General features: G+C 49.3%; 1 protein-coding gene across 1 annotated transcript in view; it reads right to left on the reverse strand.

Moving 5' to 3' along the window:
• Nucleotides 1-26810, reverse strand: part of disc1 (DISC1 scaffold protein) — a gene marked incomplete at both ends in the record, with an annotated part of 50906 nt that overhangs the window by 10056 nt on the left and 14040 nt on the right. Inside the window, 6 exons of the mRNA XM_084453232.1 lie at nucleotides 6587-6647; nucleotides 19507-19695; nucleotides 19845-19947; nucleotides 22098-22152; nucleotides 25741-25869; nucleotides 25900-25988. Of these exons, the coding sequence (XP_084309358.1) occupies nucleotides 6587-6647; nucleotides 19507-19695; nucleotides 19845-19947; nucleotides 22098-22152; nucleotides 25741-25869; nucleotides 25900-25988 (626 nt within the window). The remainder of the gene's footprint in view (nucleotides 1-6586; nucleotides 6648-19506; nucleotides 19696-19844; nucleotides 19948-22097; nucleotides 22153-25740; nucleotides 25870-25899; nucleotides 25989-26810) is intronic.

The raw sequence follows: 26810 nt of genomic DNA on the forward strand, positions 1-26810 counted from the left end.
CTCACCCTGACAGAGGACCTGCCTCACAAACATTCCCTCACCCTGACAGAGGACCTGCCTCACAAACACTCCCTCACCCTGACAGAGGACCTGCCTCACAAACACTCCCTCACCCTGAAAGAGGACCTGCCTCACAAACACTCCCTCACCCTGACAGATGACCTGCCTCACAAACACTCCCTCACCCTGACAGAGGACCTGCCTCACAAACACTCCCTCACCCTGACAGAGGACCTGCCTCACAAACACTCCCTCACCCTGACAGATGACCTGCCTCACAAACACTCCCTCACCCTGACAGAGGACCTGCCTCACAAACACTCCCTCACCCTGACAGAGGACCTGCCTCACAAACACTCCCTCACCCTGAAAGATGACCTGCCTCACAAACACTCCCTCACCCTGACAGAGGACCTGCCTCACAAACACTCCCTCACCCTGACAGATGACCTGCCTCACAAACACTCCCTCACCCTGACAGAGGACCTGCCTCACAAACACTCCCTCACCCTGACAGAGGACCTGCCTCACAAACACTCCCTCACCCTGACAGATGGAGGGGAAACCAAGCACAGAGAATGACCACACAAACAAACACAAACACAACCAGCAGTCCAACTGTAGGAGAGAGAGAGAGAGAGAGAGAGAGAGAGAGAGAGAGAGAGAGAAAGAGAGAGAGATGGAGGGTTTATGTTTATTTATTTGGATCCACCATTAGGTACTGCAATATGCAGTAACTACTCTTCCTGGGGAGAGAGGGGGGGAGGGAGAAGGAGATAGATTGAGGAAGAGAGAGGGAGGGAGAGAGAGAGAAAGAGAGAGAGGGGGGAGGGAGCAGGAGAGAGAGGGACAGGGAGGGAGGGAGAGAGAGAGAGAGAGAGAGAGAGAGGGAGAGAGAGAGGGAGGATGAAGGAGAGATTGAGGGAGAGGGAGGGAGCGAGCCATGTATGGTTATAAATGGTGGTTTTTGTGGAATGTGTGGCTGTTCTGGAGAATGAGAGAGAGGGCAGTAGATATATAAGGATGATTGGGAGGGGCTGGTGATGATGTCATTTTTGGGGTTTTGGCACGTCTCTTGGTGTCCCTGCACCACACATTTCTTTGTTCTCTGGAGGCTAGGCATACCTGTAAGCTTACAATTAAAATTACCTAAATGTGCATTTGGTCTCTGGAATACTTGTTCAAAGACTTGGGCGGAACCCATCAAGCTAGAACTAGACTTTTAAGGTCAAGAAATCCTCAATAGAGTAGCATCCTTCCTTTCATAACACAATAAAACAAACACAAACTACAGTACCTCCTTCCAGCAACACACACCACCTTGCAAACAAACCAAATATATAGTTCACAGAAAAACATACAGACTAAGAAACACTGCCACAGATAAGATAAGAGAAGATGAGTAATAAGGTAAGTAATAACTCATGCTCTGAGGAAGACCTCTGGCCGAAACATTAGCATGTTTCATTGACTCCAAAAAAAACCCGGTGAAATAGAGGATCTGTCCATGTATCTTTTATTGGTGAGTGCTACCATGCATCTTTGATGTCCTTTTGATGTTCACAATTTTTGGTTTAGCACCACAATTTAATTTTGGGGAAGGTGCATCCATTTCTATTGCAACTACCACAAATAAGATAAGAGAAGATAAGTAATAAGGTAAGTAACTTTAAAGGGATATTCTGGAATTTTTGAGCTAGGGCCTTATTTTTGACTTAACTATCATGTTTTTGATTGATGGAGATCATTTTCATTTAATTCCATGCTGTAGATAGATTTGGGTCATTCCAATTTCCATTGCTGGCTAATGCTACAAACCAGAATGGATTACACGATATAGGATGGTAAATAGACAAAATAATCCCAGAGAGACTTAACTCATATTTAATTTGTTTTTGGGTGCGCTTTATGTGTTGGGGGATGTTTTTTGGACAGGCTAACGTGACTTAATAGGGTTGCACTAGCATTAGCCACCAGTGGAAATTGGACGACCCAAAGCTATCTACAGCATGGAATTAACTGAGAATGATCTCCATCAGTCAAAAACATCATAGGTAAGTTGAAAATTAGTCCCTAGTTCAAAAATTCCAGAATATCCCTTTAATGATCCCCAGGAGGGGACATTTGGGCGTTACAGCAGCGGAAAGATAGAACAGAAGAGGTAGAGGATCAAATCAAGAATCAATGGGTCATATAACTGATTCTGGATTTGATCCTGTTCCTCTTCTGTTCTGTCTCCATCTCTCCCTGCTGCCCCAGAATTGGATGTCAGTTGTTTTCTAGGCAATCTCCTCTGAAAGATTGCCAACCTCTGCACTCCACCACTGTCTGCTTTCAAACCACTCATCAAACTGCGTTTGGCACACAGACATTGGCAGAGGGGCCCGGCCCATCCCTCTGCCCAAACCTATTCAGCACTCAACACTGCTGCTGCTCAGCGCTGGCATAGTGGGGAGGTACTCAATGAGCCATGCCATTGTTATTCATCTCCTCGGGAATGGAGAGGGGCAGGCACCCTGTCACACACACACACATGCATACACACACACATCATACCCAGATGCAGAGCCAGAGAACTCTGTGAGTTCTCTAGTGTGTTACAGACAGGGAGACGTTCTCTAGTGTGTTACAGACAGGGAGACGTTCTCTAGTGTGTTACAGACAGGGAGACGTTCTCTAGTGTGTTACAGACAGGGAGACATTCTCTAGTGTGTTACAGACAGGGAGACGTTAAAGTCCTGTCTCCCAGACATCCCTGCGATGGGTTCCTCCCTGTGCCGGTCTGTCTGAACTGACGGTGTCCTCCTGAACCTCTGACCCCGGGTTAACTGACGGTGTCCTTCTGAACCTCTGACCCTGGGTTAAGTGACGGTGTCCTCCTGAACCTCTGACCCTGGGTTAAGTGACGGTGTCCTCCTGAACCTCTGACCCTGGGTTAACTGACGGTGTCCTCCTGCCCCCGGCCAGCTGACAGGGCCAGGGAGTGGGCACGCTGCGGTGCTAACGGCTCCGTAATGAGAGGAGAAGGTGGGCAGAACCAGACGCCCAGTCCCTCTGAAGCACCCGTCTCCCTGTGGAGCTTGGAGCCTGGCAGGGTAACTCTCTGCTCTCTCACACACTCTCTCACACACACACACACACACACACTCCTCCCACACACACACACACACACCCTCTCGCTCTCTCTCTGCTCTTTCACACACACTCTCACACACACACTCCTCCCACACACACACAACCTCCCTCCCTCCCTCTCCCTCTCTCTCTCCCTCTCTCTCTCACACACACTCTCACACACACTCTCACACACTCTCACACACACTCCTCGCACACAAACACACACCCTCTCTCTCTCTGTCTCTCTCACACACACACACACACACACACACACACGTACACACTCCTCTTACACACTCTCTCACACGCTCTCTCACACAGACACACACACACACACACACACTCCTCTTACACACAGCGGAGCCTCTGTATAAAAGCGTCTACAGGCTCTTCTTACACGGACACACACTCCTGTCAGACACACTCAGGGATCAGCCAGATGCACTGGGCTGGTAGTGAGCCAGCGTAGGGGGAGTCGCTCAAGGGTACAAGAGTTCACACAGTCACCTTAGACACCTGCTGGAGGGGACTTGGCAGTGATTAACAAAGTTAGCTCCCGCTGAAGTCACTAGGGCACCGTCATAGCATGCACCCATAGTGGCAAATGTATAAAAAGCTTTTATACTCCACACTAAAGAGTGTTTTTCTTCTTTTTTTTTACTTTATCATGTTACAATGACACCCACAGAGTGCAGGTGTTAATTGAGCATAACAATGCTGTGTTCTTTCTGTCAACATACTGAGTAAAAGTGGATGGCAGACGAGGGGAAGTGTGTGAGATGGTTTGGCGTCTCGGGGAGTTCGGTATCCGCCAGGCGACGGCTCCGCGCTGAGCTGTGTGACATGCCCTCAGGGCTCATCATCACGCCTGGCCTTTTAAAACTACAAATGAACAAAACAGAGAATATCGTCCCAGTGGGGCTTGTTTGATGATCTGTTCGCAAGTCGCTTTCCATGAAAGTAAATATGACAAAAGAACACTCAAAAAAACTCACAAGAAAAGAACTTCAGGACACACTGTGATTTAGCTTTGAACATTTCTACACGGTGTATTCAATAGACTCCCAGCTCACTGATCTGAGGCCCATTATTCTATTTCCGGTGTGGTATATTCTGGGATGTGTAAATCCTAGCATCCTGCTTGGCTCTATAGAAAGGAGGAGATAATTGCTTTTTTGACACCCTCCGTCTCCACGGGGACCAGACATGTCTCTAGCGCAGGACCTATCTACAGTAGACTGCCCCTCTCTCCCTGTTCCTCATGAGCAGTATTACTGTAAAGCTATATCAGTCTCGCGATGCCAGACTTTGGAGATTATAGACTGACTCGTGAGTCTGGGGCTACTGTATATAACTGTAGATATTAGATTTTGTCTGAGGCTAATTTAGTCTTGTGTTGTCTCAATCTGAGAGGTGGGGGAAGGAAGAGCAAGTCCCCCGTGACAGACAGTGGATGAGCAAGAGTGGATGAGTGACAGGGGATGGTGTGGCTTGGTGTATGTGTGCGTGCGTGTGTGTGTGTGTGCGGGTGTGTGTGTGTGTGTGTGTGTGCGTGCGCATGTGTATGTGTGTGCGTATGGCCTGATGCCCATTCAATCAACTCAAATATTGCAAACCACAAAGCCGGACTGGTGGCATGCAGGTGTGTCCTGCCCCTGACCTCAGATCAGCTGTGGGGAGTTAAGAGGTGAGCTACAGTAGATGGTCTGTGGGAGCCCATTCATTACTAGCTGCATCCAGGAGCCAATCAAACCAAGGCAGGAGGGTAGAAAGACAGAAAAACGGAGGGGAAAAACCTGATTATATCGCAGGCCAAGTTTGTATAGAGATGCCCTCGCTACAGGGTATTATCAAAACACACACACGCGCACACACAGACACACACACACACACGCACACACGCACACACATTAGAGATGCGCGGATGGAGTTTGACCCACCCGAATCCGGGTGATTCGGTGAAGATTATAGGCTCGCTTTCGCAGGATCTCGGTTGACGAAGTGGTCGAGGGTACTTGAGTGAGCTGCTGGCAGGTCTCGCACTTTCTCACAGTCTTTATAATATAATATATATAATTATAGTAGTTATTAAATACGAATATAACTGACAAATCCACCCGCATATCCGCGGATATATCCGCATCTCTAACACACATACACTGCCATCTGTCAGTTAAACAGCAAGGGATGCTTTAATGGATTTGGGGGTGGTTGCTGCCTGGTAGCCGGTGGGGCTGCAAGGGACTGCTCCCCCGCCAGGACAGGACAACCAGGTGGGACTGCAGGGGACTGCTCCCCCGCCAGGACAGGACAACCAGGTGGGACTGCAGGGGACTGCTCCCCCCCCCAGGACAGGACAACCAGGTGGGACTGCAGGGGACTGCTCCCCCCCCAGGACAGGACAACCAGGTGGGACTGCTTCCCCGCCAGGACAGGACAACCAGGGGACACTGAGCCTTGGCGGGCTGCCAGACAGACCGCCCATCTACCCCACGAGGGACGGCGGCTCACAGAACCTCTGGAAACTCTGGATCAGCGGCAGAGGGGCTCTGAGCGAGCGGGAGCTGCTCTGAAGGGGGATGGACAGGCAGAACATGGACTCTCAGCCTGCTCTCCTCCGTCCTCCTCCTCCTCCTCCTCCCTTCCCCTCCCGGGGGTGCCTGCTCTCCTCCTCCTCCTCCCTTCTCCCCCCGGGGGTGCCTGCTCTCCTCCTCCCTTCTCCCCCCGGGGGTGCCTGCTCTCCTCCTCCTCCTCCCTTCCCCTCCCGGGGGTGCCTGCTCTCCTCCTCCTCCTCCTCCTCCCTTCCCCCCCCGGGGGTGCCTGCTCTCCTCCTCCTCCTCCTCCCTTCCCCCCCCGGGGGTGCCTGCTCCCAGCCTGCTCCCTCCCACCACTTCAAAAGACCGCCCCACCCTCCCCCCAACACCCATGAGACTTTGCCCTCAATTGATATAGGTGTATATCAGAGAGAGAGAGACAGGAGACTCAGTGGCAGGGGCGAGGGAAGAGGAGAGAGAATAATTGAGTGAGAGAGGGAGGGAGGGAGGGAGGGAGGGAGAGACGAGAGAGAGGGAAGGACAGAGAGGGAGAGCTGAGAAAAGACCAGAGAGAGGTGTGGGGGACGGGGGGAGAGAGAGAAAAAGAGAGAGGGGGGGGGAGAGAGAGAGAGAGAGAGAGAGAGAAGGAGAGAAAGAGTGTGTGTGTGTGTGTGTGTCTGTGAGAGAGAGAGAGAGAGAGAGAGAGAGAGAGAAAGAGAGGCAGAGAGAGAAAGAGTGTGTGAGAGAAAAAAAGAGAGAGGGACAGAAAGAGTGTGTGTGTGAGAGAAGGGGAGGGAGAGAGAGAGAATGAATGTGTGAGAGAGGGAGAAAAAGAGTGAGTGTGTGTGGGAGAGAGAGAGGGAGACAAGGGGAGAGGCAGAGAGAGAGAGAGGGGGAGAGAGAGAGAGATAGAGAGCATACAGCCATCTTCTTACCTGTGCAGCCGGTCCTCCAGGAGTTCAATATACTTGGCGGCGTTCTCTTTCAGGCTGCGTTCTGCGGGGAGAGAGAGGGGAAGAACGCGCTTACTCACACTTCATTTAACCCCCTCTATTCACTTATCTCATCCACGGCAAGGTCGCCTAGCAACCAATCATCGCATCCATGCCCGAGTAATTAACCAGACAGCAGAGAGAAAGACTGCACTGAGCAAAGGGCGGCCATCATCATCATCTGTGCTGCCAGCGAAGCCGAGAAACGCCAAAGCACTTTTTGCGGCGCAGACGCCACTTTTCTGGACGTTAGAAGGGTCTGAGTGGGTGGAAGATTAGAATCGGCCAGAGGGGGAAGAGGAGAATGACCTCACGGTAAAAGTATCTTTACGAGGCTGGATTGACTGTAGGGGATGTGTGGGGGTTCGGCTGGGAGGGGTGCGGGGGGTGTCTGGTGAGGCGCTACCCTCTCTCTGGGAGCCGTCTCCTACTCCTCCACAAAACCAGAGAACTCCGCCTCAGGTCCTAGACATGGGCTGGGTGAGCCCCCTCTCCCCGTACAGGGGAGGGGAAATTGAGTGGTGTTAATTAGCTCATGTATGAAACATGAGATATGGGAGAGATGGGCCCCTGCAGACACACACACACACACGCACATACACACACACACAGCTGGCCAAATGAACGTGAAACCCAGCAGCGGTGCAATCTCAGTCCTCCGCAATCAAGGCCCGTTAAGCTACAGACGCACACTCACAGCACGCATCGCGGAAACAGACACACATGGCACGCTAGCACAGCTTCACACAGCGACACACAAATCACTCAATCACTCTCTCTCTCTCGCACTCATTCTCATTCACAGAGGGGAAAAAATAACCTAATTGGGTCCGCTGATTGAAACGAGAATCACACTGGGCTTTTAATCTAATTTTCACGATTGTCTCCAGTGGTGGCTATCAGACAGCGCTGGCTCCAGCAGACGAGTGTAGGACCAGAGAGAGAGAAGGGGGGGGGAGAAGGGACCAGAAAAATGTGTTTAGTTTAGTAGAATCACTTGAATGTGTAAGTATGTGAAGGTGGACACACACGCTAGCATGCAGATGGGGGGGGGGGTGTACAGTGTATGTGTGCGTGTCACCTCAAAATACCTAAATGCATTTGTCAGACGCGTATGAGATTCCTGTGGGGTTGATATTGCGTGTCTAGTAGATTGTGTGTGTGTGTGTGTGCGTGTGCATGTGTGTGTGTCGACCACAGCTCATGTATCTGAGGCTGCCTGTGTAAAAAACGGCGTGCAGTACGATATCCACTGAATAATACATGACGGCGGCGTTGGGTCTCGTCGTCTGTGGAACAGAACAGACGGCAAAGCGCTGGATCCGACTTGGCCGAGCTCCTCCTCCTCCTCCTCCGCTGATCTTTCTCAAATCAAACATCTCAAATCAAACATCTCAAATCAAGGAGTAGGGAAGATGGGGGTTGAAAATACACACAGCTCAATGTACAGTATAGCCTACTGTAGTACTGTATGATGGACAAAATCCCCATCTATCAGCATCAGTATTTGGTTGCCTAGGCCACTAACAAGGAAATGGGGGAGTTCATGACGATGATAATTGTGAATTTCAAACCACCTCCACCAACTGTTGAGTCGACCCATATTAAGATCTGATATTCTAGTAACGGCGCTCAAATAACGCACTGTAGCAACAGGACAAGACACAGCAGGGCACTTCCTGTACTGAGAAAAAGACCAGGACGTTGGGTGAAATAGCTACTTCCTGTAAGGCAGTGGGTGGGTGTTGCTGTTGGCAGGTCATGTGAATAAAATCTGCATTAAGAAGCTTATGAAGAAGAGACACGCTCATTTGGCGGCATATCACACAATGCCACTCAGAAATCTATGCTTTGCTAATTCACGAGCCCCATTTCCTCTCTGGCCTGAAGCGAACTCACTTCAGCTCGTCAGCGTCCCGTCTCTGGTCCCCACTGCTGCCAGGGAGGTCGTGATAAAACTCAAAACTGCCGTGATAAACAAGCGCCAAGCGTCGCTGACGCCCTCCAATGGGAAAAGCAGATTTCCTCCAGAGGTCAAAATGCTAATTCATTACTGTGTTAGAGCACTAATGACATTAGATACGGGGGTTAACCAGAGGCCTCAAGTAAGTGATAGAGTCGAGATTCCGATCCGTGCGGCGTATGGTGATGAACCCGAGCAGGCATAATTCACCAACATGGTAGGAAGGCATAATTCATGATGATGAAGCCCTAATGTGTTTTAATGACAGCGTGAGGGCTTTAACGAGTGCAAGGTGCTTCGGCTCGCTGGTGCGTTCAGGGGCATTTATGCAGCTTTCTAATTGAAAGTGATTAATGCAGTGATCCCTTCATTGTAACAATAACCCCCCCTCCCCCCGGCATCTGCAAAGACCACGCATCGCGGGAGGAAAACTCCTTATGTGGACGCAGTCGTCTTTGTGATTGAGTTGACGCCACTGACTGTGGTTAATGTCTCTCAGCCTGGGATTGGCTGTCTCAGCATGATGGGAGCGGAGACACATTTAGACACCTACTGTAAGGCTCATTCAGTCAATATACTGCTATAGTTGCCTGATAGTGGAGCTTGACTTGTACAGCAGACCACAGGCCCAATAACAGACGACAGGCCCAATAGGAGACCATATGTCCAATAACAGACCACAGACCCAATAACAGACCACAGGCCAATAGGAGACCATATGTCCAATAACAGACCACAGACCCAATAACAGACCACAGGCCCAATAGGAGACCATATGTCCAATAACAGACCACAAACCCAATAACAGACCACAGGCCCAATAGGAGACCATATGTCCAATAACAGACCACAAACCCAATAACAGACCACAGGCCCAATAGGAGACCATATGTCCAATAACAGACCACAAACCCAATAACAGACCACAGGCCCAATAGCTGCCCAAAAGCAGCCCAATAGAATCAAGATTCAAGATTCCTTTTATTCGTCACATGTAATGTACGGTGTAGTCACAGTGACAGTCCCAGTGATATGGTGCAATAGCAACCCACCAGCCCAACCAATAGTAGCCCAATAGCAGCTCAGCAGCCCAATAGCAGTCCACCCAATAGCAGCTTACCAGCCCAACAGCAGTCCACCCAATAGCAGCCCATCCCAAGTAGGGGGAGAAGGAGACCAGGAGGCCGATGACAGAGACTCAAAAAAGCATGACAGGTTACAGTTCAGGACTCACACAACGGCGTGGCTAACTGTTTAGATTTCAGCTAACGCTGCATGGTGTATTGCAAGGATAATGCAATAATAATGCACAGCGCAAGAAATCATTTGACACAGAAGTGGGGAAACGCAAACAAATAATGCACGCTCACTTGAAATGATTTTCAATACTGTACTGTGAAATCACACAGCTGTTACCATAAGCTATATTCGCCCTGACTAGTGAGAGGGAAGGCCCTGTCATGTTCCACATAAAACGTCACACCAGGGAATGTTTTATAAATGGGAATGCTGAAGTTGCCTTGCTACAGGCGATAATCGAGCCCTCTCTGATGATTGAATCCGGGTAGAGGAGTGTTCACCCAAAAGCCCTGTCCTAAAAGCACTCCACAACCCCCCCCCCACACATCACCTGCACTCCTCTGCTCCACTTACCTCTCGTCTAATTTTACCCACATCCTTTAGAGAACTCCAGCTACCAGAAGGCGAAAGCATTTTCCACTCAAAACGAAGAACCCAGCGACAGCAGTAGCCGAGCTGGCCTCTCCTCCACAGAGAGGTCCATTCAGTCAGGCGTGTGTGGAGGTGCTCCCGTTGTTAGGATTGATTACTAGCGCTGGGGTCTGGTCAGCGTGCATTAGTGCTGCTGCATTTGACTGACATGAGGACTAATATGACAATCAGCCTTCCCAGATGCGAGATGGGAGTTCAGACGTGATAATGGGCCGTGAACACACGTAAGATCCATGTCCAGAGGGGAGTGGTTTAAATGCTGGGGTCTAAAGATCTACTATGAACACAGCTTTATTTCTGTACTGAAGTCAACAGAATGAATTTAAGGATACATCTGCAGCGCACTACGAACCACGTGAAGATAAAACCCACCATGACCTTATAGACGAAACGAAAACAGGAGACGCCCTTACACAACTTCCACACTTTACCTCCTAACTACTCTCAATCACTGAGAAATTAGTCATTCCCTCCATGCATCGTCAAACCCCGAAACAAAGTACCCTGAAAGAGAGAGTGTCACGAGTAAACCGCCTGTCCTCTGCCTCGCCACCTAGAACCCATTCATTTAAAATTGGCTTAGTTTAATTATATCAGATCAAATGAGATTAGATCACGGTGTTTTGATGTGACACTTGGGCTAGCGCACAGAGGAACAGCCCGAAGCCTGCTGAGACGCAGACGATGAACACCTATCCCAGCATGCACCACAGAACAGAGGTGACACTGGGGGTGACTGTGGGCGTAGGAGGGGGGAGGGGACGCGGAGATCCAAGCACAGCAAACAACATGCTCTCTCCATATTCAGTCAAAAGCCTGAAAAGGGTAGCTGAAGGCTGGCTATTTGTACTGTATGTAGCATGACGGAGTAGTAGATTAATTAGTATTATATTATCCCATGGGTATAGTACACTATATGGCCATGTGTAATGTACTAATACATGTACATTATAATTGCTGCTACACAAGATAGGAAAGTATGAAAACTGCCATCAACATTTGAGATCCAACAAAATGGACAGATCCACACACAGTATGGTATAATATCCATGCAGTGAACCTGTCGTCCCCCACCAACGATGCATGTGGTCGTTGTTGAATGTGTAAGTGGAGTGGGTTTTTCTAGCTTATAATTATCTACAGATGGCATATATGCCCATCAAATGTTTTTCGTCTAAAGTGTAAGCATTTATTCGAAAGTAAGTAGTGAATTAAAATATCAGTGATTCAAATAGTTAAAGGACACAGCAAATGCAAAACTCCCTTTTTCAGTGTTTTTACATATACATTTGAGTCTCTGATGGCGCTACTAACACACAAACGATCAGGTAAGACAATCCATTCATTTTGTTGTGGGTGGCGAAATGCAGAAAACCCAGCTCCCAGCAGGCAACTTAATTCGATCTATGCTTCTGACGTCGGAAGCATAGACTCATTATAATAATCCCGCCCTCGTTTGAATATCTCCGCCTACCTGCCTCACCTGGCTTTAAAGGTTCGCAGTGTTGCTGGCCTCGCAACCTAACATAATGTCTGCGTACCTTAAATGCTCTGTTCTTGGGTGTAATAACCAGCATAAATCGCTACATCGTCTTCCAACCTCAGTGGACAGAAGAGCTGAGTGGATTAAGTTTATTTTTGAAGGCAACGTACCCGCTCAAGTTTCTAAAAGGCTGTTGGTCTGTGCTCACCATTTTCTGCCAGATTGCTTTGTCAACCTGGGTCAGTACAACGCAGGATTTTCAAGTCATCTCAAACTGGATGATAAAGCTATACCTACTGTCCGCGTAAATCATGCAGGAAGTGTAAGTAATTGTGCTGTTTCTCTTTGTCTAGGCTATAGCCTAGTCCTAACACTAGCTAGCTAACAACTACACGTTAGCCTCACCCCAGATGCATGTAACGTTAGTGAAAGACATTGGTAGGCTTATCGTTGATCTAGTAGTCAGTAGAATTGATCAAATGTTTAGATGTGGATATCATTGGATTCCCCTCGGCCAGCTTTCATTGTTTGGAGTCGAATGGTATAACGTTAGCCTGGTATCGAGCTAGCTAGGCTAACCGTCAAGTCGGGGAGAGAGAACAATGGAATTTAAGTGGAGATTGTCAAGACTAGCCAGCTAACGTTATGTTTTGTTAGATATTGATCATTTTAGTAGCATAGCGTCGTCAACAGTCCTCGTTCTTTAGCCTGTCGACTGCAGTTGCCTGAGGTCCGATGGCTAGCTGCAATCGTTGGACTGCTGTTAGACAGCAAATGTGAAAGTAAATGTAAGGATTCGATGTTGAATGATATTGTGTTTGTGTAACCCGTGTAACATTCGCCATGCTCTGGCAAACTATGATTGCACCACAAAACTGTTTCAGTATCGTAGCTACACTCTCTCACGCTTTCGTTCACAATGGAATGACATCATGGAGTGGGCGTGGAGGAGGGGAAGCTCATTTGCATAGGGGAAAAAAAACTCAATCCTGGCGGTTTGGAGCGCAGCTCAAAATAGGCATATTGGGCTTGGTATAACACTCAATCCAAGTGGTATTTTCTGGTAAAATACTCAAAGACATGTATTGGGGACCCCAAAGACTTATTTTAAATTGTTGAAAATTTGCATTTGATGTGTCCTTTAATATAGAAAGAACCTCAAGCAATTTAAGTTTTATGTTGTAGGACAAACAATATGTAATGAAAACAACATCGTTTTTTTTTTTTAAGGCCATGCATGTTCTCAAAACATGGTCTGTGCCTCCCTCTGCTGTCCGTATAGTGTTACTGCGCCATAGTGGATCTGCTCCATGCATTCTACAGGGTCTAAGAACAAGCGCCAAAAGAGCTACTAAACCCCTCAAGCACCTCAAGCTCTGAAGGTAGACGGACTCCTGAGTAGCAGACTATACTACATACTGAGACACCAAGCATAGTTTTGTTTTTAATGTACAAAGAAAAATGTGTGTCAATGGGGAAAATGAATTGTGGCAAATGTACCTACACACCCACTTTAATTGTTCCCCACACATGCACAAAAGGGTCAAATTATCACCCCACCCCCTCGATTTCATCGGATGGGGGACAATGAAGGCATGGGATCTCCTAGTGTCTGCTGACTCCTGGAGGCCATTTACACTGCTCTTTCATCTCTTTAAATTCTTTATTTGTGAATTTAATCTCCATGGAGATCTCTCTGAGGGGCCGAATGGGGGGCCTTCGGCGGGGAATTAAAAGTCCTTATAGGAGGAGGATTTCACCAGCGCTCGTGCTGGAGGCCATTTACTGTCCTGTGTCTCCCGAGCCGAGAACATCCCTCGGTGTCTGCAAGCTTTCTTTCCTAACCCAGCGAGGCCTGTGGACTGCATGTGGCTACACACATAGATAACATTCGCCGTCAGCTGGATATTTCTTGAGCTCTCGTCTTGGTGGAGATTGAGCTCTGCACACTGTTCGAGGGGCGGCGGTGGCTCAGGAGGTAGAGAGTCCAATGATCGTAGGGTCGGCGGTTCGAATCCTGGCTCCTCCACATGTCGAAGTGTCCTTGGGCAAAGACACTGAACCCCAAATTGCTCCCACTGAGCAGGTTTGCATGGTTGCTGCCGCCATCGGTGTGTGAATTTGTGTGAATGGGCGAATGAGAGGCTGTTGTGAAGCGCTTTCGATAAACGCGCTACATAAGTGCAGTCCATTTACTGTACCATTGACCATGTTCTTACCAGCTAGGCCTACAACACATTTAAACTGTGAGCAGCCAAAGCTGGAGCTGTCGACAGGACAATAATCCTCTTCACGCGCCGTGCGGCGGTCTCCTTGTCGTAAAACTAAACGTTATTCCAGTGGTGATACGCTGTAAGTTACGGCTGGAAAAACGACCGTCCTGGCTTTGAACTTGACAGTCCATCCCCCCCCCCCCCGTTAAAGGAATGGTGATATGCTTGCGGTGGGGCGATCAGTTTCCAGCTGGTGTGTGCCAGCCTGCTATTACCCGGCGAAACGACACTTTAATGAGACCCCAGCTCCGTGTCAAGACAGCCATTGTGGTATCACGCCTGCTGCATTGTGCTCTCCCACTTTGTGCACTTTAACGCGACGCCCAACCAATCATTAACTCCCTGTCTCTCTCCCACACAATGACGCGAGCCCACCTGATTCCAGGGCCTTTGTTTGTGGGGGAGGTGAGTGTGTCATATTAACCATGCTGGTCCCATGTTGGTGGCAGCCATTAGATCCATGCTGCTTTTCTCCCCCAGGCATGAGGTCTGTTGAGGGCACTGAGCTGAGACGCTCCATCTCTGGGGGCAGAGAGGAACCACCACTGAGCGGAGGAGGAGGTTCTACAGGGAGGAACCACCACTGACTTTTCTACAGGGAATGCTTGGCTTGACTCTGACTCCATACCCCCTGCACCACTTGCACACGACCCCTGATTGTTCCGCATAGGTTAACGGCACACACACACACACGCACACACACTGCACTCACTGTACATAACACCGCTCACCCACCACACTACAATCTGCACACATACTGTCCATACACTCACCACACCCCATTCTGTATATAGTACACATACTGTAATTGTGCCTCCCCCTTTATTTTTAATTTACTTTTAACTGTATATCATAATTTGTACATTGCACTGCATTTTGTTGCACTGTTATTTTTTACAGTTTTGCACTGTCCTGTCCTGTCCCATCCTGCACCCTGTCCTCGTCTACAACAGCGCACGCCTTAACCCTCGTCACATTCCTAGTATGTGTGAACCATATACCTGTACATGGAGAATAAACTGATCTTGAATGCTACGGCGGGAAGCATAGTTGCTTCCCAGAGCTGACTAAACGCACACAATGTACAAATATATTAGGAACAGCATTTACCATATGCTTCAATATTAGGAACAGCATTTACCATATGCTTCAATATAAGAAACAGCATTTACCATATGCTTCAAAGCGATTGGAATACACAGAGGCCAAGCAAGCATGCCTGAATGCCTGATGATGATATACATTTGCTGCCATGCAGCCACCAAAAAATGACGGCAAATCCCCAAAACTGTTCTGATGATATGGTGCCCCCTAGTGACAATGGTTATACAGCATGTCCGGCAGACAAAGCACAGACGCCGAGGATGACTGCAAAGACAGGCTTTGATGGATTCAGCAAATGAGATAGTAAGAGTGTTAGATCATGGAGCCTGGAGGTGGCAATGCCAGGCTTCAGGACCATCTCCTCGCTGCTCCGTTCCGGCCTTGTCACTTCAATGCTGCACCCCCACCCGGCCCCGCCCACATGTGCTCTCCTCACTGCTCCATCCTGGGCTTGTCACCTCAACGCTGCCCCCTCCTCTCCTCACTGCTCCATCCTGGGTTTGTCACTTCAATGCTCCCTCCCTCCTCTCCTCTCCTTTCATCTCCTGCGGTTTCCAGCCTCACACAGAGATGACCTTCTTTAGTAATCAGCCTGTGACGGATGGACTGACCAGATCAGCACTGCAGCTGCTGATGTCAAAACCCATTTATCTCTCTGCCAATGCTATCGCCAGGAGACCGAACCATCAGAAGCCCCAGAAAAGCGCCGTTCTAAAGTAGCAACCCCCCCCCATACACACACACACACACTCCCACCCCTATTGAGAAAGTGTGCTAGGCCAGCGAATACACCCACACACACACACACACACATGCACACACACACGCACCCACTCACTGCGCTGTTGTGGGGCTGTCCTACCCAGTGTTTCCTGTGGAACTGATCTCTTGGTGTGGTGGTGTGTTGTTACGGCTGGTAGCAGATAGTAGGGGTGAAAACCCAGATATTCTTTATTCTTTATTATATATATATATATATCTATATATATATAGATATATATATGAGTATGTTGTTGGTTGTCTGTCTCCCCCTACTGGTCATTGTCTCATACTGTCCTTTTGTCTCCCTCATATGTCATGTGATCCCTCTGAGTGAGATTCTGGAGTGACTCCTGGATGTCTGCTGACAACCTGCAGTATAATCAGCAGCACCAGCTGTCACCAATCAACCAATCAAACCTGTATTCCCCTGTGTATATAGGTTCAGTTGTTTGTTAGTTCAGGAGGTCTGGCAAGCCTCCTACTACCTGGTTTTGTATATGTTTTTCCACACACATTTCTGTCACTGGTTATACTTTGTTGTCACTCACTGTTTGTAACATGCACTTTGTCCAACGTGGGGCAAATGTAGCATTGTTTAATATGTTTGTTTAATTAGTATGACAGTGGGGTGGGAGAGTTATAGTAGGAAATAGTTACAATAACCCTGGGTTTTACATATATCATTTGCACACGTAGAACTGTAAGACATAATTAGGGAGGTGAATGCACCCTTGTACTTATTGGGGCTCCGAAGCCTGTTAGGTGGTGGTTTTTGTTATGTTTGTTGTTTTGCATTCACCATTTAGCTAACTCTCTCACCCAACATGTCTTGTTATATGTAAGGCCTACGTTGCCTATGTGCTTGGCCCACGTGCCCTTTTGTTGGCTAAATAAAAGCCCTATAACTCTAAGAAGCTGCTGTCTCCGACTCCATTGGTTTGTCCTTTTCATAATTCACTGAGGTCATGTGCGGTCCCACCCCGAGCCACTGGAGGGCCGTAACATGTGTGAAAAAAAAAAGAGTCCAATTTCAAAAGCGGGGGATCGGAGACCGCCCTTCTTCCTCCCTTGTTCCTCTCTCCTGTCCCCTTCCTTCTCCTCTCTCCTCTCTTGCGCTCCTCTCAACAACCTCTCTCTCTTCTCTCACCTGTGCCTCCACTCTGTGCCTGTGCCACAGTCCTGTCCTCTCCTACCACAATCCCTGCCTCTGCCTAAAAAAAACAATTAACTGAAGAGTAGGCCTATAAAGATGGCCTAACTTATCTCATAAGGCTGGTGAAGTCATAGAGCTTAAAATGTAATTAATTACATGTAACTGGACGGGATCACTTCATAAATCATATGGTTTATAGACATATTTTAATCAGATGTATTGTAGGTTACCATTATAACAGCAGCTGTAGATTTTGTTAAAAAGGTAAGCTAGTCTATAAACATGCCTAAATAATACTTTTTCTGTTATTTTGATTGCCACTTTTTAGGTGGCTGGAGGAACATTAACGCAAGCTAGTGTTAGTTCAGCCAGCCAAAAAGACGTTCGCACAATCCATCAGGCAGAGCTGTGCCTGACTCGCAGAACCTGAAGCTGCAGTTGCAGAACCTACTCACGCTTGTGGTGTATGTCTGCTTGACAACGCTCGCTTGAAGGGCTGACTGACGGACAGACAGACAGCAGCACGTAGCTCAAATGGAGCAGGCTCCGCTTCGGCTCAAACTATTTTCAGATAACGTTACGTAACGTTAGCAACACAAGGCCAATTTTTCATATTAATTTTTTACTTGTCCGATCAGACAACTGCATGAGGCACTGGTCCCTGAAAGCGGGCATAACCGTTAGCCTACAGGTAGCTAATCCCCCTGATGTGAATCATGTCTAGCCGGCAATAACCTAGCCTACCTGACTGGTCTCATCATTCTCCTCTCCCTTCCTCTTCAAAAATCGTCATATGTCCATCTGGAAAATTGTATTGATATATTAGGTTATAGGATCCGCTAGTTGTCATCAGGGAATTATAAAACCAAAGGCTTTACCAACGTGCTTGAGATGGGCAGGAGCTGTCGGCATTACTAACATAAATGTATTTTAGACAGTAGACTAGGCATTTTGAGGAGTAGGCCTAGATGCCAGCACCAGTGTTTGGCCCAATTCAAACACTGGTTAACACTATGGTAGTATTTGAGCAGCAAGCGCCTACCTATCTTTCGTTGTAACCTCATGCCGCTCACTGAAGAAAAAATCCCTTCACGGGCCGAGTCTTCCGATCACCTCAGAAAGGAGCAGAAAGGAGCAGCATGGAGCGGCACAGAGCGCGTGGCCTATAGGCTCTTAATAGTCTTATTGAAAATAAATAGTCCTAATGTGGACGCGACAGTGGTTTTGAAAGTGCATTTAGGCAGAAATATTTAGAAAATTTAGGATGATTATTTTAAGACATTTATATATATAACCTAATTTTTTGTATTATTGTTTTTTGTATCAAATGTTTGGTGTGGCAGCAAGGATCTTGCCATGGCGGTGCGCCACGGCAAAACCTTACCAGCGGAAACGCTGGTTCTACCACAGAGGTAATTGGACACTTTACATCATCTGAAGCTCACTTCCGCTGACGACTCATCTGACGGTCAGCGGCAGTCGACAGCACATCTCCGTTTCTCCTTCGTTTGGAAAATAAATTCCTCTTTAATTGATGACGGCCCTCGGCGGCGTCGAGGCAACAGCGACAAGATAATTTATTTTTCAAAGAGACCCTTTCTTTTGTATTCTTCTCAGTGCCTGTAGGCTTCACCACGCCCCAGTGGATGTTTCCAAGGTAGACTCGGGGACGGGCACCGTTTGAAAATACCACTCGTCTAAACATGCCTGTGTACCATCAAGTGACAAGACCGTTTCTGGCCGGGGCGGCTGAACCAACGACTGAATACAGGAAGTAACGCCGCCCCCGCCCCCCAACTTACGCACCAGATGGTTTGCTTCGCAATACCGTCTTGGAACTTTCTGTTGGAAACTGTTTGGAAAAGGGTACTTTAAAAAATACATGGCAGGTGATTGGATGAACCGTCTGTCTATCACTGTCTATCACGTGCTAACTTCAACCGCTCCTCGCTGTCGTCACACCTAAACCCGCCCAGCGTAGCTGTCTGTATTTCAATTTTACTCAGAGACACGCTGATTGGCCAGATCGTTTTCTGATCTGGTACAAACGGATCTCTAATGGAGAGAATATCCAGACTGGCTTTGCGAGAGAAACAGAATGTAAGCTCGCAAAATCAGGATGGTCTCACAAAGTTAACCACCCCCCCTTATCCACCTCAGGGTGCCTCAGCCGAGCTCCCCAACCAGACCCCCCCAGCTCCGACCCAACCAGGCACCCCCCCAGCTCCGACCCAACCAGGCACCCCCCCCCCCCCAGCTCCGACCCAACCAGGCCCACCACCCCCCCCCCTCCCCCCCCAGCTCCGACCCAACCAGGCCCACCACCACCCCCAGCTCCGAGCCAACCAGGCACCCCCCACCCACCCCGTAGCTCCGACCCGCTCTGGGGCTCACCGTGCAGCGCCTCCCCCTGCGCCAGCTCCAGTCTCAGCCGCTGCTGCTGCTGCTTGGTCCTGGCCAGATCCTGGCTGTTCCCGGCGCTCAGGCGCTGCAGCCTGGCGGCCAGCCCCTCCAGACGGTCCCTCTCCACGCACGCCGTCCGGATCTCGACCTTCAGCTCCTTGGCGCTGCTGAAGTCGTTACCTGTGTCCACACACGCACACACACGTACACGCGCACACACACACAAAAACACACGTTTACTTGCAGTGCGGGTAATGTTAACTAAATGAGGCGAACCAATGACCAACGGAATACGATGCGTTGGTGGAAACAGGGGAAGGGGGGGTCACCTGCAATGGCGGCCAGCTTGGCTTCGTGGAGCGCCAGAAGCTGAGTCTCGGTCTCGCTGACTTTCCTGCGGAGGCTAGCGCCCAGCCTCTGACTCATTACCACCTGGGGAGAGGAGGAGAGGAGAGGAGTGGAGGGGAGGAGAAAAGGAGAGAGGAGAGGATAGGAGAGGAGAGGAAAGTAAAGGGGAGGAGGGGAGAGGAGGAGAGGGGAGGAGAGGACAGTCAGGTCTCTGCAAGCTTTCAAAAATGCCCCCTTTCATTTTCATTTTGTCTCTCACTCTCTTATCATACTTCATGACGGCCATCTCTGCCCTTTCCTTGTGTACACACCAGAGCATATGAATGCTACACACCAGAGCATATGAATGCTACACACCAGAGCATATGAATGCTACACACCAGAGCATATGAATGCTACACACCAGAGCATATGAATGCTACACACCAGAGCATATGAATGCTACACACCAGAGCATATGAATGCTAATGTGTTGTCTTGTCCTGCAGCCTTTACAGAGAGAGAGAAGCTCTCCATACGTGTGCTGAGACAGGGAAATGTGAAATCTCCATGAAAGATGCCATTAGGAGGTGAGGAGGCGGTGGTACTATGGGTGTGTGTGTGTGTGTGTGTGTTTCTGTGTGTGTTTCTGTGTGTGTGTGTGTGTGTGTGTGTATGTGTGTGTGTGTGTTTCTGTGTGTGTGTGTGTGTGTTTCTGTGTGTGTGTGTGTGGGGGGGGGGGGGGGTCAGATCCCCGGGAGCCTCAGACACAATCTGAACTATCAACCCAGCCCCCCACCACCCCACCCCCACACCCCCCCAACCCCCCAACCCCCCACACCCCACCCCGCTCTGCCCTCTCAACCTTCAAAGAGCATTTTTGAAGCCTAACCTTCAGATCTCTGCTTTGCTTTCAATGGGCTGCTAAACATGGGGAGTCTCCTAGAGAAGCACACGTCTCAATGGGTTTTCTTTATACTCAAATAGAGAATAGGCTTTGAAACACATCCATATTCTCTGTGCCTGCCTCAAATTAACTACAAACCACGCCTTCAAAGTAAATATGTGAACAAACTTTGCTAACGACCACTTAAGCATCCGTCTCCACCACAAAGTGCAGCACAGCTTCTGAAAAGCGCCGTCTTTTCTTGAGAAGCGTACATTCCTGAGCCCCAGCCAGGCACGCCATCGCTCTGGAGGGCAGTGTGACATTGGTTCCTCTCTTCTCCTTTACCACGCCAACCCCCTCCCTCCCTCCCTCCCTCCCTCCCTCCCTCTCCCTCTCTCTCTCTCCCTCCGTCCCTCCCATCTCTCCTTCCCTCTCTCTCTCTCCCTCCCTCCTTCTCTCTCCCTCCCTCCCTCTCCCTCCCTCTCTCTCTCTCTCTCCCTCTCCTTCTCTCCCTCTCCCTCTCTCTCTCTCTCAGCTCTGACAGATCTCTGCCTGTGGATCAATATGAGGAAAAACCACCCTTTTGACAAGAAAGATCCTTCTGATACCAGAAACACACACACACACACACACACACACACACAGAGGTACAGTGGCACATGTGCAGCCATGCATTAACCCATAGCAATATAATCACACACACACATTACATGCTAAGTCCTACACGCAGAGATGCAGCGACACGAACAGAGACATGTAGACACATACAACACACACGTTCTCATGCATGCACACACACACACACACACACACACACACACACACACACACACACACACACACACACACAGTGAGATAGCCTGAGGCCATGGGGGCTAAAGTGGCAATCTTCTGATGCTCAAACAGCTCCAGGCTGTCTAATATATCCAGAACGCCCCACGAGACGGGGAGGCTGAGAGTGAGCATGAGACACTGAGAATAAGTGTGTGTGTGTGTGTGTGTGTGTGTGTGTGTGTGTGTGTGTGTGTGTGAGAAGCTCACCGAGCTGTCAAGGTGACACTGCCCCCCCAACCCCCAGCCTTCCCCCACCAACACAGCCAGGTCACACACACACGCACGCACACACACACACACACACACATCCCCACTATCATCGGACCAGCACACGTACAGTACTGAATACCCTGGAGTCGGATGTCATTGCATATTTTTGTGTTCATTCACTATTCATAAAGCAGTGAAACAGCATTCGCACAGCAGCGTTGTAGGGTTAGGCAGGGGCAGGGCAGGGGGAGGGGAGGGGTTGGGAGGGGGACAGGGTGAGGTTTAAGGTTAGGCAGAGGGCAGGGTGGGGGGGGGGGCTTACTTTGGCGGTGGTCTCCCTGATGGACAGACTCAGCGCCTGGTTCTGCTCCTGGAGTCTGCAACGAGAGAGGAGGAGGGAGGGAAGAAACAGCTCAGTGGAACCGCATGAGACCACCTCACACCGCTTCACATGTTCTAACAGCTCAGTGGAACCGCATGAGACCACCTCACACCGGTTCACATGTTCTACCAGGTCAGTGGAACCGCATGGAACCACCTCACATTGTTCCACATGTTCTACCAGCAGCTAATGGTCCGTACGTTAGATAGCAGGTTAATGAGGTTAATAATGTTCCCATGTAATAGAGAGTAATGGTGGCATAATTTTTCCACCCCCATGGGGACACAGAGCACATCATACATAGAGATCAGATCATTTACAGTGGTTTACAGTGCGAGATCACAGTGGTGTACAGTGCGAGATCCTCGCTGGGAAATACATGAAATAAAAATGGAGCGTGAAATCCTCCCCGCTCCCCCCAGCGCACGGACAGGACCCCCGGGGACAGGACAGGACCCCCGGGGACAGGATAGGACCCCCGGGGACAGGACTGGACCGCCGTGGACAGGACAGGACCACCGGGGACAGGACAGGACCCCCGGGGACAGGACAGGACCGCCGTGGACAGGACCCCCGGGGACAGGACAGGACCCCCGGGGACAGGACAGGACCGCTGGGGACAGGACAGGACCCCCGGGGACAGGACAGGACCCCCGGGGACAGGACAGGACAGACCAGGCCGGCTCGCATCCCAGCCATCACGCCTCTGCCCGCCACGAGACCAACACCGTCACGGCCGCCTGCTGGGCATCATACTCAACATCGTCACGGCCGCCTGGTGGGCATCATACTCGACACCGGGAGTGGATGCAGTAGAGACAGGGGAGGGTTTGTCTGAATATCCTGTTACCAACAGCAAAGCGCTTGGCTCTCACACCTCATCCCTCACAGACTAACGGCGGACCTGCGGAGCCGCTACGAGGGGTTTTCACTGGACGCTGCGTCTGATTAACTGGTCTGTCTTCTACCAAGGGCATGTAGGAACTGCTTCGTTCTGATGACAGAGAGCTAAGGGCCGGGTTTCCTGAACGAGTTAAGAAGCACTTAACTCCAAAGTACTTCTTAACTCCCATACAAAGGGTTGCTTAAGAAGGGTTCCTTAAGAAGATTCTTTATCGGGAAACGCGGCCAAGGTCATTTCCAACTGATATGAGAACAGAGAGCCACATATTGATCATAATGGGAACTGCAGAATCGGTAGCCTACAGTGGATTCAACAACCCCACTTACAACTCGGGTTGCAAATCTCCCACGGGAATTAACAGGAATGAATGGGAATAAACTGGAACTGGAAAACATAATTTATTCCCATAAGTGTCCAGTTTATTCCTGTTAATTGACAAAAAGGCAAAAGAGCTGTGCGCACATCCAACCTTAGTAGGCCAGGTGCTGGATCTTGGAGTAGGAGTGGAGTGGATCTTAGGAGTGGAGAAGGTAGAGAAGCCACGTAGGGGGGGAGACTTAGACCCCGTTTACACCTGGCATTAAAATGCGTTTTTGGTGATCAGATTGCAATCTGATCGTGCTAAACCACATGAAAATACAGGTGTAAATGCGCCCAAAACGTTTTGAGGACGGATTGCGATCCGATCGGCCAAACCACCTCCGGAGGTGGTCAGGGACGCATTTCGACCACATTTAATAGAAGTGTAAATGGAAATGCGTTTTTAATCCACATATCAACAACGTGGGCGGAAATACGTAGCCGTTGGAACGCGCCGGTTCCAGACAAGCAAGGAGCAGGCTTCCATGGCAGCTAGCAAGAAAGCATTAAAATGGATCCTGGTAAGGTTGGAGTCCAGACGAGACAAAAGTGTCTACTCTCAATTTAGTCAGACGAAAATATTGAAGAACAAACAGGATGTGACGTTCGATTGTCAGCTGGACAGAGTCGATCGGATCTCAAACGGATCGGGTTGAAGGTAATCGAAACGCATGCCAGGTGTAAATGTAATCAGGCTAAATCATTATCTAGATACAATCTCTATAGGAGACACATTTTAATGCAAGGTGTAAACGGGGTCTTAGAGAGAAAACTCCTCCAGCGTGAGACCTTTTGGATTTATAAACTCAATACCATGTCACCTAAGAGACTTAATGAGGAGTTTGACTTAAGCCATTTCTGTGAACTGGTGTTTGGTGCGTTCACTCTCCAAACGGTGTAGCCTACATTGTTGTAGGCCTATTCATTGCACTGTGATAAGTCCCTATTATCTTTTTTGTATCTATTTTTTGTATCTGTATCTAGATGGATGTAGGCCTATATAGGCTATTCATAATGTCATTATTATGTGTTTATATATGCGCAGCCTCTAACTGCACCTTTTAGCCTAATTGACTGGCACATGTCAGATGTGATGTCACAGGCTCTCAGCCTATATATACCTGCTACCTGTCATTCAAAGCTTTGAAGTTGCCTGATGAAGACCTAAGGGTCGAAACGTTGCGATATTCTCAAAAAAAGTGGACCGGGAGAAATCAGTGTGCGGATCTTTCCTCTTCTCACATATTCCTGTTAATTCCCATAAATTTCCAGGTTATTCCTGCTAATTCCCATTAATTTGTTTGTGAGTATTCCCAGAGTTTTGCAGCCCTACTAATGACAACAGCGCCCATAGTCCTATTCAGAAAATGCACATCTAAAACTCCAATCTTCAATCTCAGACCCCAATTTCAATCAGAGGTTTTTGGCGCGGCTCTCCATGCGGGGCGTAAAAGTGTCAGATATCAAATTATCCCAAAGATGGCGGGTCGTGGCATTGAGATGGCGATAAATACAATTTACATCTCTAACCAGCGTGACCAGGAAAGGGCTTTCCATAACGCCCGCTCAGAAACCATTAACTTCAGACGCTCTGAAGGCAGGGATTCATTTGCATCAGAGAAAAATAATAAAAATTCAAAACAGGTTCAAGCAGGTGAAAGTGAAGAGGTTTGAGGGTGGAAAATGGAAAAAGTAGGGGGAAAATAACTGACTTGACACTAGTTCCAGGATAATTCAAATAATTAAATTTAGATTCCACCAAACTGTTAAAAAAAGCGCCTGGGTGCCAAAAAAGTCCTATAAACCCTGTCAGATATAAACCCTGTCAAATATGAACCCTGTCAAGTATAAACCTTGTCAAATATAAAAAAATGGCACAGATTCTCTCCATCCTCTTTCCTCACTGCAGCCCTCATTCTTTAGTTTGACATTTGGGAAGAACACGATATTCTGACTCAATCCTGATTTCCTATCAGGAAAAAAGGTGTGATTTATTTTAAATGTCAGTGCTTGACGGCAGATGAATGGAGTGTGGGGTGAAGCTAGGTGCCTCTGAGATGAGATCTATGATAATCCTCCAATACCAGCTGAACCCAACCAATCCATCCATTCAGAAGTAGCTTGATTCAAGACAAATAAAGACCTTCCTATAAAGACCCTCCTATGACTCCTGTAGTTCTGAACCAACAGCTCTTTACTCCCGTCTTCTCTCGATGGCTCTCCAGCAGCCCCGTGTGGTGACTATGTGTACTGCAGCCATGAACCGGAGAGGACAATAGGGAGCGGGTCCTAAGTGGACCGACAGCAGCTGGCGCCCACCTGAGGAGGGCGGGCGGGGGCGAGACGCACATCTGGGTACGGCTCTGACAGGGGAGCAGGTCCTCCAGGGTTCGGCTCAGGTCCCGTAGCTGGGCGGGGCTGCAGCTGCGCAGAGCGGAGCCCTCTGCCTCCTCCTCCTCCTCCGCCTGCTGCTCCTGCCCCTGCTCCTCCTGCAGGAGCTGCTGCTCCAGGCTGCGCCGGCGCTCCTGCAGCTCCTCCAGTCTGACCTGCAGCTGCCGCATCTCCTCCTGCACACCCAGGGACAGAGGCCTCAGCGCTCCACACACACCCAGGGACAGAGGCCTCAGCGCTCCACACACACCCAGGGACAGAGGCCTCAGCGCTCCACACACACCCAGGGACAGAGGCCTCAGCGCTCCACACACACCCAGGGACAGAGGCCTCAGCGCTCCACACACACCCAGGAACAGAGGCCTCAGCGACCCACACACACCCAGGGACAGAGGCCTCAGCGACCCACACACACCCAGGGACAGAGGCCTCAGCGCTCCACACACACCCAGGGACAGAGGCCTCAGCGCTCCACACACACCCAGGGACAGAGACCTCAGCGCCCCACACACACCCAGGGACAGAGACCTCAGCGCCCCACACACACCCAGGGACAGAGGCCTCAGCGCTCCACACACACCCAGGAACAGAGGCCTCAGCGACCCACACACACCCAGGGACAGAGACCTCAGCGCCCCACACACACCCATCCCAGAAACATCTAGATCGCTTAGGAATTCCACACACCATGGACATCTGGTCAGAGTGGTGGTGGTAATCGGATATATCATGTAGTACAGTATGTACGTTTGTTTGTATGTTTTACCACACACACAACTCAAACATTCAACATTTCTTACAATGGGGAGGTAGTCAGAGTGACGGCGGTAAGTGTGTGTGTGTGTGTGTGTGTGTTATGGCTGCACGATTATGACCCAAAAAAAAATTATGACAAAATATTTAAAAGTAATAGCTTTAGCTCTGCACAGTTTGCATATGACCTGCTGGGCTTGAGCGACATCATCTTTTTCGTAACCAAAATGCTCCCAAATCACGGA

This window comes from Borostomias antarcticus, assembly GCF_949987555.1.
Source record: "Borostomias antarcticus genome assembly, chromosome: 2".
NCBI classification, from domain to species: Eukaryota; Metazoa; Chordata; class Actinopteri; order Stomiiformes; family Stomiidae; genus Borostomias; species Borostomias antarcticus.